At 41.6% G+C, this 15,234-nt stretch overlaps 1 protein-coding gene across 9 annotated transcripts in view; it reads right to left on the bottom strand.

Annotated features, from left to right (window-relative positions):
* The window catches only part of CDK19 (cyclin dependent kinase 19), a 192,052-nt gene that overhangs the window by 127,845 nt on the left and 48,973 nt on the right, over positions 1 to 15,234 (bottom strand). For 5 of the 9 annotated variants that reach the window (XM_002714914.5, XM_051854414.2, XM_008263371.4 and 2 more), the window contains one exon: positions 9,763 to 9,838. In XM_002714914.5, coding sequence (XP_002714960.1) covers positions 9,763 to 9,838 — 76 coding nt within the window. Of the gene's footprint in view, positions 1 to 9,762; positions 9,839 to 11,253; positions 11,286 to 15,234 lie in introns of all 9 variants that reach the window. The other 4 variants (XM_051854410.2, XM_051854411.2, XM_051854412.2 and 1 more) reach the window with 1 other exon arrangement.

Raw genomic sequence — 15,234 nt, 5'->3', positions numbered from 1 at the left:
TCTTTCACTATGTCTGTCAAATAAATAAAATAAATCTTTAAAAGTAGTAATAACCCAGCCGGCACCGCAGCTCACTAGGCTAATCCTCCGCCTAGCGGTGCTGGCACACCAGGTTCTAGTCTTGGTCGGGGCGCCGGATTCTGTCCCGGTTGCCCCTCTTCCAGGCCAGCTCTGTGCTATGGCCCAGGAGTGCAGTGGAGGATGGCCCAAGTGCTTGGGCCCTGCACCCCACGGGAGACCAGGAGAAGCACCTGGCCCCTGCCTTCGGATCAGCGTGGTGCACCGGCCGCGGCGGCCATTGGAAGGGAATCAACGGCAAAAGGAAGACCTTTCTGTCTCTCTCTCTCTCACTGTCCACTCTGCATGTTTAAAAAAAAAAAAAAAAAAAAGTAGTAATAACCATATTCTGCCTCAGATACCTGTGCTCAATTCTTGACTCCAGCTCCTGTTTCCAGCAAATGAGACCCTTGGGAGACAATGGCCACAGCTCATGTAATTGGTTCCTGTCACCCATCTGGAAGAGCTGGATTGCATTCCCAGCTCCTGACTTTGGCCCTGGCTTAACACTGACCATTTGGGGCATTTTGAGGAGTCAACCAGCAGATGGGAACACTCTCTCTCTGCCTCTCAAATAAAGTAGTCAAAAATTTTAAAGGATTAACTTTATGACTGGTGAATTACATCTCAATCTTTAGAAAAGAATATCATAGTACCAGGCCCTTTGCAGTTCTTCCCTGGAAGGAGTCTAACATGTGGTAAGCTATTCAAATTGAACATGGAAAGTTATACTGAAGGCCATTCTCTTCAGGAAAGCCACAGATGTTTTCTTTCCTATTAGTATACATGATCCAATGTTCAATAGTTGCATTTTGTGTACACTGTGAATGACATTTTACAGCATCCTTTTATTTCTAATTATTATATTACTACTATATGACCTTCTAAGTCTTTCCAGAAACTGAGCAATCAGCTCACCATCTTTACCTAACTCTCCCCATCCCACCTATCCCTGCTCTATTGCTTAGAAAACTCCAGGGGCAGGCGCTTTGACACAGCGGGTTAACGCCCTGGCCTGAAGTGCTGGCATCCCATATAGGCGCAGGTTCAAGACCCACCTGCTCCACTTCTGATCCAGCTCTCTGCTATGGCCTGGGAAAGCAGTAGAAGATGGCCCAAGTCCTTGGGCCCCTGCACCCACATGGCTTTTTGCTTTGTGTTAATTAGTAATACAGCCTAGGGATATACCATAATAGCTTATCCATTCTCTTATTGATGGACATTTGGATTGTTGCCTATTTGAGGCTAAGACATTCTGGTACAAGTTTCTTGAGGTCATTTGCATTCATATCTCTTCAATATATAAACCTAGAAATGGAATTACAGATCATACAATAGATGTATGTATAAATTCACACCAAACTTACCAAAGCAGCTGTCCCATTTTATGCCTCCACAAGCACCACTTACTACATAAACTCACCAGTCATGATAGAATCAGTCTAGGTAATTTTAGCTATGGATGTACAGTATTTTGTAAATCTAGTTTAGATTCTTATCATTTATATGTTTCATATATGTATGTATGTATGTATGTATATGTTGCTTTAAAAAAAATAACGTAGCAAGAAATTATTATCGAATAATCCTGATCTGGGGCTGGCTCTGTGGCATAGTAGGTTAATCCTCCACCTGTGGCACCAGCATCCCATATGGGTGCTGGTTCTAGTTCTAGTTTCTCCTCTTCTGATCCAGCTCTCTGCTATGGCCTGGGAAAGCATTAGAAAATGGCCCAAGCGCTAGGGCCCCTGCACCAATGTGGGAGACCCAGAATATAAGCTCCTGGCTTCAGATAGGTCCAGTTCCCGCCACTGTGGCCATTTGGGGAGTGAACCAGCGAATGGAAGACCTTTCTCTCTGTCTCTCCCTCTCACTGTCTATAACACTACCTCTCAATTAAATTAATAAAATCTTAAAAAAAATCCTGATTCATCCTTCTCCTTCCCCATATGCAACTATTTTTAACTTTTTGTATTTAGTACTTCTGATTATTTCTTATCTCTAAGGATTTATGCCACTCTCCATGCCTTTTCAACTTTTAGGTATTACTGCTTTTCTGATATAACAGATGAAATCACAGCTCACTTCCCATCTCTGTCTCTCCTCTCCTTCTTCTGATCATCTTTAGTTCACCTACTGCTTAAGTTTAAGTCATTCTTAATACAAATTTGTTTCATCAACTTTAAAGGTATCTCCAGTCGCCATATATCAGTGAGTGTAACCTAACTTGTGGCAGCAAATAATCCCCACAACTTCCACTGCTTCACACAATATAAAAAAAAATTGCATACTTCTGCTAATAATAACTACTTCATTTGGTAGGCCTGAAGGGAATGAAAGCAGTACACTGACTGCATAGTTATCCTAAAACTGAGAGAACAGTGTGCTGTCGCTCACCTTCTGGGCCTGCCTCCATGTTGTTTCCTCTGCCAAATTTCACACTCTCCTTTCTTCACTCAGGGAGAACCTATTTGTCTTTCTGATTCACGTGGCCAGAGAAACCCCAGAGGGTCTTTCCAGATGGCCACGTACAGAAGAGACACTCCTGCAGCACTGTGCTTCACTGCCATGGTGTTGATAACATCGTATTGAAAACGGTTTGCTTATCTGTCTCCCCCAAAGCTATAAACTTTTTCAGGGAAAAGGAAAAATTTTGTTCACCACCACATCCTCAGCATTTAGCATAATGTCTGGATTATAGCAGATACTCAGATATTCAATGAAAAATTAAATTCTTTGTATAGCTATTCAAAAGATGATTTTCTACCATGTATTAATTAACTCATACATGATTATGAGGAGAATCAAAATAGATAAAAACTTTTAAATCATGAAAGCAAATACTCCATTAATTTCGATTTTATATTTCAAATAAGAACATTCCTAAGTAGAAAGTTTAAAATCCTCTACCTCTAATACTCAAAAAACTTTATCAGAACATTATAGCCTAATGGTATTAAGATAACAATTTCAAATAAACTGTTGCAGTAATTCAACAATTTATTAAGAGCTCACTTTTTTCTAGGCAGAACCCAAGGATTCAAGAGTGAATATATCAGGGCCGGCGCCGCGGCTCACTAGGCTAATCCTCCGCCTAGCGGTGCCGGCACACCGGGTTCTAGTCCCGGTCGGGGCGCCGGATTCTGTCCCGGTTGCCCCTCTTCCAGGCCAGCCCTCTGCTGTGGCCAGGGAGTGCAGTGGAGGATGGCCCAGGTGCTTGGGCCCTGCACCCCATGGGAGACCAGGAAAAGCACCTGGCTCCTGGCTCCTGCCATCGGATCAGCGCAGTGTGCCGGCCGCAGCGCGCCGGCCGCGGCGGCCATTGGAGGGTGAACCAACGGCAAAGGAAGACCTTTCTCTCTGTCTCTCTCTCTCACTGTCCACTCTGCCTGTCAAAAAAAAAAAAAAAAAAAAAAAAAGGAGTGAATATGTCAGATCCAATCTCTCAACTAAATGTTATGAAGGCAGAGTGAATGCACACCACAAACACTCTTAAAATATTCTAATCTGGAATTCTCACCCCTCCCCCCCCAAAAAAAACCGACATCAATGGGAATCTCAATTCTATAAGCCTACTATGGATTATTAATTTTTGCTTTAAAGGAAAACTAAAGCCTTCAAAATTACTGATATAGACAGGAGCATGCATCTATGCACAAGGGGGCTTCAAAAAGTTCATGAAAATGCACATTCTGAAGAAACTAGGCATGGATTTAAAAAAATATCTGCACCACAATAAATTTATTTTTTAATTCCATTTTTCCATGAAACTTTTGAAGTACCTTGAATATTTGTATATTTAGACATATACACAAATACGTAATAAATGATTTCCCGATACCTTTTGGAGAAATTCTGAAATTCCTTGTGCATGTGTGCATGCTTGTGTATGTATCTAATTAGAGTTATCAATAATACTAACCACCACTTACTGCACATTTTTGTTCACGCTCAGAGCCAAACTCTTCACACTAATACGTATCAGATTTCTTTTTAGTCCTTTACTTTTGCCTTTATCTCTGGCACAATTTTGCTTCAGTATTATTCAAAAGAAAAATAACACTAAAAATAGGGAATTAAATCCAACTGCTTGCAGCAAGAATATGAAGTTGGTAATTTTTACATTTTCAAGAGAAACAGACTAACTCAAATTATAAACATTACCTAGAGTAAAGCAAATTCTTCCATCACAAGCCACCCGTTCTTCACAGAAGGGCTGGTGCTGTGGTATACTAAGTTAAACCTCTTCCTGCAGCATCAGTATACCATATGGGCACCGGTTTGAGTCCCAGCTACTCCACTTCCAATCCAGCTCTCTGCTAATGGGGTTGGGAAAGCAGCGGAAGATGGCCCAAGTACTTGGGCCCCTGCACCCACATCGCAGACCTGGAAGAAGTTCCTGGCTCCTGGCTGTGGGTCGGCCCAGCTCCAGCCATTGCAGCAATCTGGGGAGTGAACCAGCAGATGGAAGATCTCTATCTCTCTGTCTATAACTCTACCTCTCAAATAAATGAATAAATAAATCTCTAAGAAAAAAAGAAGGAAAAGCAGCAGCAGCTCCTAGGAGCTGCCCATAGTCTATGTCCATGCAGGGTGGAAGTTGACAAGCTTGGACTACACCTGTCATCAGGTTATCACACCATCCCCTCTTCCCACACAGCTCACACACACACACACACACACACACACACAAGAAACTGGTAAGCACAACTGTTCCTCCTTACTGGTCACCTTCATACAAAACCTCAGAAAGCCACATGGTCCACATCTTTTCTACTACAAGCAACAACAGGTGTTACATCAAAGACTTATCACTTAGTCGTCTTATGGGAAACATAAAGTAGGTTGAAATACACACTCCAAAAGGTATACACGCACGCATGTACATGTACACATACACACACACACACAAACACACACACATTCATCACCCTCAGAGACACATGACCTAACATACAGTGCAAGACAGTCAGGGCTACCCTACGAACCAGAGTTCTGTTGGGATCCTCACACGTTTTCAGCTTTTACAAGGAAAAGAAAATGCCACAGTGTGGTTCCTCCCTTTGCACTAACTCTGTTTCAAATTCCCAGAACTCCACCCCCAAAATCTCTCAAGATTTTATTTGTAGTTATAAGGGTTACCAGGGATATTATTTATTTTTCCAATAACACTAAATATATACTTGAAAAAAATTAGCTGGCACCATATAGTCAAGGGGGAAAAACAATATAAGAACTATTCTCCTAAAAAGCATATGAAGCTTTTTATGAAAATAATAATTATGAAAATAATAGAAGTGTACTGAAAAAAAGAAAAACTTTAGTTATTTTTAGTATTTTTCACAAAAATCTCACCTATATCTGATTTTTTCACTTTCAATGAAAAGGTAAAAAAAAAAACACTAACTGAATGACACATTTTTTTCTACAAATCTGTACTTTCATAAAGTTGAACACAATTTTAAGAAACTTGCTTTGAGAGAAAACCAGAGAAGAACTGGGATGATACAATTTAATAACCTTAATGAGACTAAACAGATGTGTCTCAACTTTCAACACAAAATTCAACAAAATAGTGGTAAGGCTGACAGAAACAGTGAGTGAGAATTGGAGCCTTGCTCATAGACATTTTAAATATTTCTCAGCAAACGTACATTCTATCCATCACATTCCATAAGTTTAAAAGGCAAAGCTTTCCCTTTATGCAAAAAGGGAAGCTCCAAGCATTCCACTGAAGTTTCCATAGCAGCCTCCTCTACCACTGCGGAGGCAACAGAGGAAAAGAACCATAGACGACGACGCCTACCACGCCACTCTACGCTGCCTGCTGCATGCTGTGTGGAAGAACTACAGGTGACAGGCCGTTAAGCTGATCCTGCCTCTCAGCACAGGAGCTCCAGCGCTGGGGTGCTGGTAGATACATACATACACTTAGAACCAACCAGAGGGATGGGCATTTGGCACAGTGGTTAAGATGCAGCTTGGAACTCCTGAACTCCATGTTGGAGTACCTGGGTTTGAGTCCTGACTATGCTATCAATTCCAGCTTCCTGCTAATACACACCCTCAGAAACAGTGATGATGGCTCCAGTAGTTGGGTATCTGCCATACACATGGAAGATCTGAACTGAGTTCTGAGCTCCTGATTTCAGCCTGGCCCCTCCCCAGTCATTACAGGCATTTCAGGAGTAAACTGTGGGTGTGAGATTCCTCTCTACCTCTCTGCCTTCTAAATAAATAAATGATATTTTAAAAAGCTGAGCAGCCAGCGCCGCGGCTCACTAGGCTAATCCTCCGCCTAGCAGCGCCGGCCCACCGGGTTCTAGTCCCGGTCGGGGTGCCGGATTCTGTCCCAGTTGCCCCTCTTCCAGGCCAGCTCTCTGCTGTGGCCAGGGAGTGCAGTGGAGGATGGCCCAGGTGCTTGGGCCCTGCACCCCATGGGAGACCAGGAAAAGCACCTGGCTCCTGGCTCCTGCCATCGGATCAGCGCGGTGCGCCGGCCGCAGCGCGCCGGCCACGGCGGCCATTGGAGGGTGAACCAACGGCAAAAGGAAGACCTTTCTCTCTCTCTCTCTCACTGTCCACTCTGCCTGTCAAAAATTTAAAAAAAAAAAAAGAGCTGAGCAAAGATGAATGATGGAGTAGAGCTTCTCAGCAATGCAAGACAGAACTGAAGGAAGCAACAGTCTAACAAGAAGTCAGGCTTGATCTATTTCTCTTCTCTCCAGCAATGAGCTGAATGTTTATGACCCTCTCCCCAGATACATATGTTGAAATCCCACCCCTCAGGGCCAGTGGTGAGGGTACAAGTGGGTTACATTGCCACTTGTGACACTAGTATGCCATATGGAGCAACAATTAGAGTACCCAATGCTCCACTTAAGATCCAACTCCCATGAGGCCAGCGTTGTGGCACAGCAGCTAAAGCTGCTGCCTACAGTGCCAGCATCCCATGTGGGTATAGGTTCAAATCCCAGCTGCTCCACTATGGCCTGGGAAAGCCGTGGAAGATGGCACAAGTGCTTGGACCCCTGCACTCATGTGGAAGACCCAGAGGAAACTCCTTCTGGCTCCTGGCTTTGGATCAGAACAGCTCCTGCCATTGTACCCATCCGGGGAGTGAACCAGCTGATGGAAGACTCTGTCTCTCTCTCTCTCTCTCTCTCTCTGCCTCTGATTCTCTGTAATTCTGCCTTCCAAATAAATAAGTAAATATTTAAAAGAAAAAAAAAAAAAACAAGCTCCCTGCTAATGCTCCTGGGAAGGCATGTTAGCATAGTCATAAAATGATATTTAATTGGGCCCAGCCCAGCGCTGTGGCCTAGTGGGTAAAGCCTCCACCTGCAGTGCTGGCATCCCATACGGGCAACGGTTCGAAATCCGGCTGTTCCACTTCTGATCTAGCTCTCTGCTATGCCTTGGGAAAGCAGCAGAGGATGGCCCAAGTTCTTGGGCCCCTGCACCTAAGTGAGAGACCTGGAACAATCTCCTGGCTCCTGGCTTCAGAACAGCCCAGCTCCAGCTGTTGCAGCCATTTGTGGAGTCAACCAGAAGATGGAAGACTTCTCTCTTTTTCTGCCCCTGTCTCTCTGTAACCCTGCCTTTCAAATAAATAACTGAATCTTCAAAAAAAAAAAAAAAAATACTATTTGGGGCTGGCGCCGTGGCTCACTTGGTTAATTCTCCGCCTGCGACACTGGCATCCAATATGGGCACCGGGTTCTAGTCCTAGTTGCTCCTCTTCCAGTTCAGCTCTCTGCTGTGGCTCGGGAAGTCAGTGGAGGCTAGCCCAAGTGCTTGGGCCCCTGCACCCACATGGGAGACAAGGAGGAAGCACCTGGCTCCTGGCTTCGGATCGGCACAGCGCCAGCTGTAGCGGCCATTTGGGGAGTGAACCAACGGAAAGAAGACGTTTCTCTCTGTCTCTCTCACTGTCTAACTCTATCTGTCAAAAAAAATACTATTTATTCCAGAAAATCTGCAAACTTTCTAAAGTTTTATTAGGCAAATTGTCAATAAAAATATGAAGTCTCTGAGCAATTTTTTTCTCCATCATATTCCAAATTTACATAAAGACAACAGCACTTGTAGATTCCTCCACACACATTAGCTCCTATTTCAAAAAGACATCTACAATTGGACTTCCCTTTCTTATTAATAAACACCTTAAAATTTTGTAAATTTACCCAATTAACTTATAGAAGGGAAGGCTGAAAAGTTCTAATCTAAATTGTGATACTCAAACACAGCAAAATAACACATCTATGATATTCATAATGGTTGACATAATGTGAAAGAAATTGAAGGTGCCACAAATCACTTATAAAATGCTTATTCAGGAAGGCCACTACAAACACCACTTAATAATTAGTGGGAAAAACACCACATTGAAATTTTTCAAACACTGAACCTATATTTCAAAGCAATCTCAGACTCATGGACCACTAATGGAATGTTTTTCATCCTGTTCAACTGTGCATCTATTCAAGAAACATCGATGGGGCACCTGCTAGGTACTGTGCACTATGCTTGGAACTAGGGATGAGAAAACAAAGTCTCTGCTCCTTGAGGCACACACAGTACAGAGAAAGGCTCCATTCTAAAACCAAAAAAATTTATCACTAGAAGGGACCTCACGATTCCTAATTTCACAGATCAGGAAATTTAGACTCAGCACTAACTTAGCCACAAGGCAGATAGATTTCTACGTCTATGGATTTCCTTGCACCACATTTTTTCCCTATGCATGGAAGTGACAAAGGAATACTTCCATGGGAGTGAAGCAAAAACACAGAACTGTGGGGTTATTCATATAATAGTTTTTAAATTAGAGCAGAAATCTTTAGTGGACAACATAAACAATTATTTAAGAATTTAAAAATTACACTTAAATATTTAATAACAGACAGAAATCCCTAACAGATACAATATCATGATAAAGCCCTAATTAGCAACCTTTATTAAAGAAGGTAATAATATAATAATAAGCTTTCGAAGCCATAATTATGGTTTTCCCTGTTTTCTGATGTATAAAATGGGCATGTAACTATTTGTTTCACAAGATTATTGTGAAAATTAAATGAACACGTAAAATACTTAGTACTTCTGCTACCTAGTAAACCCTGAGTAAATGTTAGGTATTCTTATAGCCAATCATTTCTTAGATGTACCAGTGTGCCATATAAAAGAGAGTTGGGAGAAGAATCTATCTTTAAGGGATTATCCAATAATTATGATCTTACTTTTCTGGTGACCAGTAAAATTTATCACTAAATTATATACTTCAGAAAAGGTGTTTAAAATGTGTAAGATCAGGAGTGGTGATGTGATGCTGCAGATTAAGCCACTACTTGTAATGCCAGCCTCCCATAAAGGAGTGCCAGTTCAGGTCCTGGCCATTCTGCTTCCCATCCAGCTCCCTGCTAACACATCTGGAGAAGCCAGCAGAGAACCACTCTTGTACCCATGTGAAGACCAGGATGGAGTTCCTGGCTTTTGGCTTCAGCCTGGCTCAAATCTGGCTGTTACAGTCACTTGGGGAGTGAACCCCAAGTAATTAAGTTTATACAAATTTTCTCATCCTAAAGTATCCATACACTAATTGACATCTGCGAAATACCATGCATTGTATATGTCAATGAAACTTTTTCATATTAAACCATCACCAATACCAACAATAAAATAGATGATTGTATTTGTACTTACTGCAATCTCTCTACAAGCCGACATGGATATTCCTGTGCCTTCAATCTGCTTCAGTGCATACTCCTTTTCATCTTTTCTGCACATGAACAACAAAAAAATTTTTTTTACTTTTCCATATATTACCTTCAGATTCAAAATTATAACTGCCAAAACAACTAGAATGCACTTATTCTTTCAGTAATATGCAAATACCCTATGCCATGCACTTTTTATTATTTTTTATAATATCTCAATTACGGAAATATGAAATACCAAAAGAAATTCATGACACAATGAAAACACCAGACAGAGCCAAAACACAAAATTCAAAATTGAAACAGGATACTAAACACAGCACTAGTTTCAAAGAGTAAACAAGCATAAATATAAACTCAAACATATTGCAAGATAATTCCACTCCTGTCTTAATTATCTGGAGTCTATGAAAGCATTCTGCTATAAACACTCGCTACCAAAATAACTGGCAGAAATAAACCCCTGGATCCATTTAAAGTGATTTCATCGTATGAGAATCATTTGTAAGAGAAAGAAGCCATTGGAATACACTGGCTCTCATCTAGCATACAGGACACTCAAAAGCCCTAACACTTCAACCAAAGCCTTTAAAACCTTTTAGAACCCCTTAAAAAAAAATGTTCTCAGCAACCCTAGAAGAAATCCAGCAATTACAATAAATTTTCCAAACACGAGAAGATAGGCTTAGAAATTCTGGAGAACATCGGTGTTTTCCTGAGTGATTAACCATGGAAGACAGCAGCTCAACAGTGGAGATATGTGGCATAAAAATACAATCAGATGAGTAGCGAGAACATCACAGTAAGCATCCTCAGGGTCGTGACCCAGGACAACCAAACACCCCAGATAAACACTCTAATGGGTTTCAGAGTGAAGGATCTGGAAACACAGTCATGATCCATGGCCTCCCAGTCTACCTCAGTGAGGTATTTCCATGTCATGGTTTTGTCCAGTGCATCAGAGGCAGCAGCTTTATCTCAGTGCCACAACACCAGCCCCCATAATGCATTTACTAAAACATCACTTTATGTGTCTTTTGAAGATTTTTCACAATCATCTATGGTTTGAACAAATAATTATGGTCACCTTTTCCCATAATTGTTTAAAAATTATATCCACTTCTCTTCTAATAAACAGCATTCACGAAATAAACAGCCAGCATTTTGATAAACAGAAAACACACCAAAGATAGCACCAAGATAGAGGGTGCTGTAATTATTAAGAAGATGGCCATGGTGGTCATTAAAAATATGGAAAATGTTTAATACTAAGAAAATATGCAAATTATACTATATAAAAAACACATACAGCCATATATCTGTTGAAACTCACACACAAAAAAAACCATAAACAGCTGTGTTGAGATGCAGGAAGTTATATTAATTGACTTTAATGCCAGTATTATAGTGCCTTTTAAATTAGGATTAGGAGGGAAAAGGGAAAAAACAATTAAGTAATTTGGAACTATCTACTTACTGAAAGAATCTTTAGTATTTTCACAGTGACAGCTGAAACATATTTTAAAGAGCAAAGTCAGAAATTAGGGAAGCTTAAGAGATCATTTTCCCCCTCTTTTTCCATCTGTTTTCTCCCAAACATGAAACTAGACATTTTCAGACCTCTCAGGAGCCACTGAGAAGCTGGACGTGTGGAAGCACAGGCCCTCACTCTGCCTTCCAGGCAGGTTTGGGAAGGCGTGCAAGAGGACTCATGCCTAAGGGGCTCCGCCACAATGCTTACGGTGCATATTTTATACACTCAACAGTTAACCACCAGCTATCAATTACTGAACAGTTAGGCCTAGTAAATTTTTGAAACAAAATTACAAAAGCTTTCTGACAAACTTTTCGCATGCAACCACAATTCTTTTTCAACAGTAGTATTTCAAACACCAATTCCCCTAAATGAAGTGCTCCAGAATCTCATATAATTGCATAGTTTTATTTTTAATACTATATAGAATATTACACAATCTGGATGGATTCTCGTTGCTATGGAAACTTAAGTTTTTTTTTGTTTTTTTTTTGTTTTTTTTTTTGCAGCAAGTCAAAAAGTGCAAAATTAACACATCACATTAATGGCTTTTGAATTTCACATCCAGGCTGTGAAAGGAATTTGAAAGCTTGAGCAGAATAGAACCAAGCCTCTTACTCTGAATTACATGAACAGGAACATGGAACAAACCCAGTAATTATTTCACTTAATAGATTTAAATATAACTTCCATCTGTTGCATTAATAAAAAACTCAGAAATCTTCAATTTTAAGATTTCTTGCAGCTTTTAAGTTGAAAATTAAAGAGAATACATATGTCATTTCCATTTCTCTTTTGTACACTACCTGTCAGGGGGCGAGTGATGATGTGGCACCTGGGAGAGTCACCACATGAAGAAGGGGTAAGGTCCCAGAGGGTGTCTGGGACTCCCAGGCACCGGGAGTCAGTGTCAATGTCAACCCTTGAGTGGATGCCAATACTTTTATATGAAGGCTGATGACATGCTCTTTACCACAATGTCCAGAGATACTTCAATGACTGGGTACACGGGGCAGGAAAGCCCTGTTCTTCTCACTCCAGGTAAATGCCCCTTCTAGGAGCCCTCAATTCTACAAAATATTTCAGCAACTCAATCTCTTACCCTCACCAAAATATATTCTTTAAGGTCAGAGTTCCCTTGCAATACATAAATCTGATAACAGTTTAGTTGTGGTTTTGCTTTCATTTCTTTATTTAGTTAACCTCTTTTTTTTTTTCCACAAATTGATTCACTAATATATCTACTTCTCAAAAAAAAAAAAAAAAAATTTCAAGGCCAGAGTTGTGGTATAGCAGATAAAGCTGCTGCCTGCAATGCTGGCATCCCATATGGATGCTGGTTAAAGTTCCAGCTGTTCCACTTCTGATCCAGCTCCTTGCTAATGATCTAGGAGAAGCAGCTGAAAATGGCTGAAGTGCTTCAGCCCCTGTCACCCACATGGGAAGACCAGAAGCTCCTGGATCCTGGCTTTGCAGCCATTTGGAGAGTGAACCAGCAGATGGAAGATTTCTCTCTCTCTCTCTCTCTCTCTCTCTCTCTCTCTCTCTGACTCTTACTTTCACATAAATAAATAAATCTTTAAAAAATAAATCTTAATCTTACATTTTCTTTATTCAGAATTCCAATTCAGATAAACATTTACTATTTTAAAGCCTTTAAAATTATAAAAAATTCACTGAACTGGCCGGCGCCGCGGCTCACTAGGCTAATCCTCCGCCTAGCGGCGCCGGCACACCGGGTTCTAGTCCCGGTCGGGGTGCCGGATTCTGTCCCGGTTGCCCCTCTTCCAGGCCAGCCCTCTGCTGTGGCCAGGGAGTGCAGTGGAGGATGGCCCAGGTGCTTGGGCCCTGCACCCCATGGGAGACCAGGAAAAGCACCTGGCTCCTGGCTCCTGCCATCGGATCAGCGCGGTGCGCCGGCCGCAGCGCGCCAGCCGCGGCGGCCATTGGAGGGTGAACCAACGGCAAAAGGAAGACCTTTCTCTCTGTCTCTCTCTCTCTCACTGTCCACTCTGCCTGTCATAAAAAAAAAAAAAAAAAAAAAAAAAAAAAAAAAAAAAAAAAAAAAAAAATTCACTGAACTGAATTCACTTATAAACAAAGTTCATCAGTGTTTCTCTAACACTTCAAGTCTTATTAATATATTGATATTTCCTCAAACTTTCTAGTCAGTAACTGTTTTAAATTTTATTTTTATTTATTTTAAAGGAACAAAGAGTTATTTATTTATTTGAAAGGCACATATCTGCAGGTTTACTTCCCAAACGCCTGCAAACAGCCAGAGCTGAGTCATGCTGAAGCTAACTCCATCTAGGTCTCCAATGGGGACAGCAGGAATGTAAGCACTTCAGTGATCACTTGCTACCTCTCAGGGAGTGCATTAGCAGGAAGTTGGATCAGAAATGAAGGTGAGGGGCCAGCGCCATGGCGCAGTAGGTTAATCCTCCACCTGTGGCACCAGCATCCCATACGGGCGCCGGTTCTGGTCCCGGCTGCTCCTCTTCCAGTCCCGCTCTCTGCTATGGCCTGGGAAATCAGTGGAAGATGGCCCAATCCTTAGGCTCCTGCATCCGTGTGGAAGACCAGGAGGAAGCACCTGGCTCCTGGCTTCCGATCAGCACAGCCCCAGCCATTGCGGCCATTTGGGGAGTGAAACAACAGACGGAAGACTTTCTGTCTCTCCCTCTCACTGTCTGTACCTCTACCTCTCAAATAAATAAATAAAATCTTTAAAAAAAAAAAAAAAGAAAGAAAGAAAGAAAGAAAGAAATGAAGGTGAGGGTCCAGCATCATGGCACAGCAGGTTAAGCCACCATCTGCAACACTGGCATCCCATATTAAAGTAGCAGTTTGAGTCCCAGCTGCTCTGCTTCCAATCCAGCTCCCTACTAATGCACCTGGGAAAGCAATGGATGATGGTCCAAGCACTTGGGTCCCTGTTACCATGTGGGTGACCCAGATGGTATTTCTGGCTCTGGGCTGACCCAGCCCTATCCCATGGCAGCAATTTGGGAAGTAACCCAGCAGTAAGAAGATATCTATCTCGATATCTCTCTCACTGACTTTTAAATAAATAAATCTTTAAAAAAGAAAAAAAGAAGTAGAGGTGAGACACAAACCCAGGCACTCCGATATGGATTTGGAATGTCTTAAATGGTGGCTTAACTATAGTGACAAAACATCTGCTCCAGTTAACAACTATTTTCATGTAAATGCACTTCAAAAATACCAGATTTAATGTAGCACTGATAAATATATTATCAAAAGTTAGCAATATTTAATGTTTGTTTCTAAAACTGGCAAATTCTTATTATCAATGAATGAATTAAAATAAATTTATCTGCAGTAAAAACTTAAGAGTTCAGACATAAAATGTGCTAAGCTTGGGGCCAGCATTGTTGGCCACTGCCTGCAGTGCCAGAATCCCATATGCCGGGTCCTGCCCCCACTGCTCCACTTCCAATCCATCTCCTTGCTAATAGCCTGTGAAAAACAGCAGATTTCCCAAGTGTTTGGGACCCTGCCACCCATGTGAAAGACCCAGAAGAAGCTCCTGGCTCCTGTCTGGATCAGCACTACTTGCAGTTGTGGCCATCTGAAGAGTGAACCAGCGGATGGAAGATGTGTGTGTGCATGCACGCGCGTGTGTGTGTGTGTGTGTGTGTGTGTCCCTCTCTCTTTCAAAATAAATCTTATTTAAAAAGAGCTAAGCTTAAAACAAATAATTAAGGGAGTTGTATAAAATGCACTCCCTAGTGAATATTTAGTGTAAATCATGTTTTTTGATATATGAATGTCAATTCAAATTTACTTGCTACAGAACGTAACATAGGGAACAGGTATTTAGTCTAGAGGTAAGGTGCCCACATTCCATCTCAGAGTCCCTGGGTTCAATTCCTGGCTCTAGCACCTGACTCCAGCCTC

Source organism: Oryctolagus cuniculus, chromosome 5 (assembly GCF_964237555.1).
Source record: "Oryctolagus cuniculus chromosome 5, mOryCun1.1, whole genome shotgun sequence".
NCBI lineage: Eukaryota > Metazoa > Chordata > Mammalia > Lagomorpha > Leporidae > Oryctolagus > Oryctolagus cuniculus.
Note: the sequence above shows the minus strand (reverse complement) of the source record. Positions and strands in the feature narration are given on the sequence as shown.